At 62.3% G+C, this 775-nt stretch overlaps 1 protein-coding gene across 1 annotated transcript in view; it reads right to left on the reverse strand.

Annotated features, from left to right (window-relative positions):
* nifk (nucleolar protein interacting with the FHA domain of MKI67) overlaps positions 1 to 480 on the reverse strand; it is a 17,955-nt gene extending 17,475 nt beyond the window's left edge. Inside the window, exon 1 of the mRNA XM_060827814.1 lies at positions 263 to 480. Coding sequence (XP_060683797.1) covers positions 263 to 367 — 105 coding nt within the window. The 5' untranslated portion in view covers positions 368 to 480. The remainder of the gene's footprint in view (positions 1 to 262) is intronic.
* Between the last annotated feature and the right edge of the window lie 295 nt (positions 481 to 775).

Consider the following 775-nt stretch of genomic DNA (forward strand, 5'->3'; position numbering starts at 1 on the left):
CCCCCACCCCATACCTCACTCCCCCCACCCCTTCCCCCCACCCCATACCTCACTCCCCCCACCCCTTCCCCCCCACCCCATACCTCACTCCCCCCACCCCTTCCCCCCACCCCATACCTCACTCCCCCCACCCCATACCTCACTCCCCCCACCTCACTCCCCCCACCCCATACCTCACTCCCCCCACCCCATACCTCACTCCCCCCACCCCTTCCCCCCACCCCATACCTCACTCCCCCCACCTCACTCTCCCCTCCCCCACCTTCTTCATGCCGTGCAGTTTCCGTTGAAACTCCTCCTGCATGTTGGGGTCTAGAGACAAGTTCGGCTGGGCGCGGAGGCCCGGACCACTCTTCGACGCCGCCATCGCTGCTTTGTGCCGACCCCGAAAGTTTCACAAAGTGGTCGGATCCCTACAGCCGCCCTCGGTCACCACGTTCAGGGCGAGAGAGCGAGGAGCTTCCGCAACCGTGACAAGAGTGTCCGATAGTCACACACTTACTGTCCGCCCCTCACTGCGCCCCCTCGTGTTCTGGAGGAAAACTATCTGCCCTTGACAGCGCCCCCTCGTGTTCTGGATGAGCTCCGTTCTCTCCTCACTGCGCCCCCTCGTGTTCTGGAGGAAAACGATCTGCCCTTGACAGCGCCCCCTCGTGTTCTGGAGGAAAACGATCTGCCCCCTCACAGCGCCCCCTCGTGTTCTGGAGGAGCTCCATTGATTGGACCCAGACTGTCTTGGATCAGAACAAGAACAAGGACATGCTTCCAAAACCAT

This window comes from Hemiscyllium ocellatum, chromosome 7 (genome assembly GCF_020745735.1).
Source record: "Hemiscyllium ocellatum isolate sHemOce1 chromosome 7, sHemOce1.pat.X.cur, whole genome shotgun sequence".
Lineage (NCBI taxonomy): Eukaryota > Metazoa > Chordata > Chondrichthyes > Orectolobiformes > Hemiscylliidae > Hemiscyllium > Hemiscyllium ocellatum.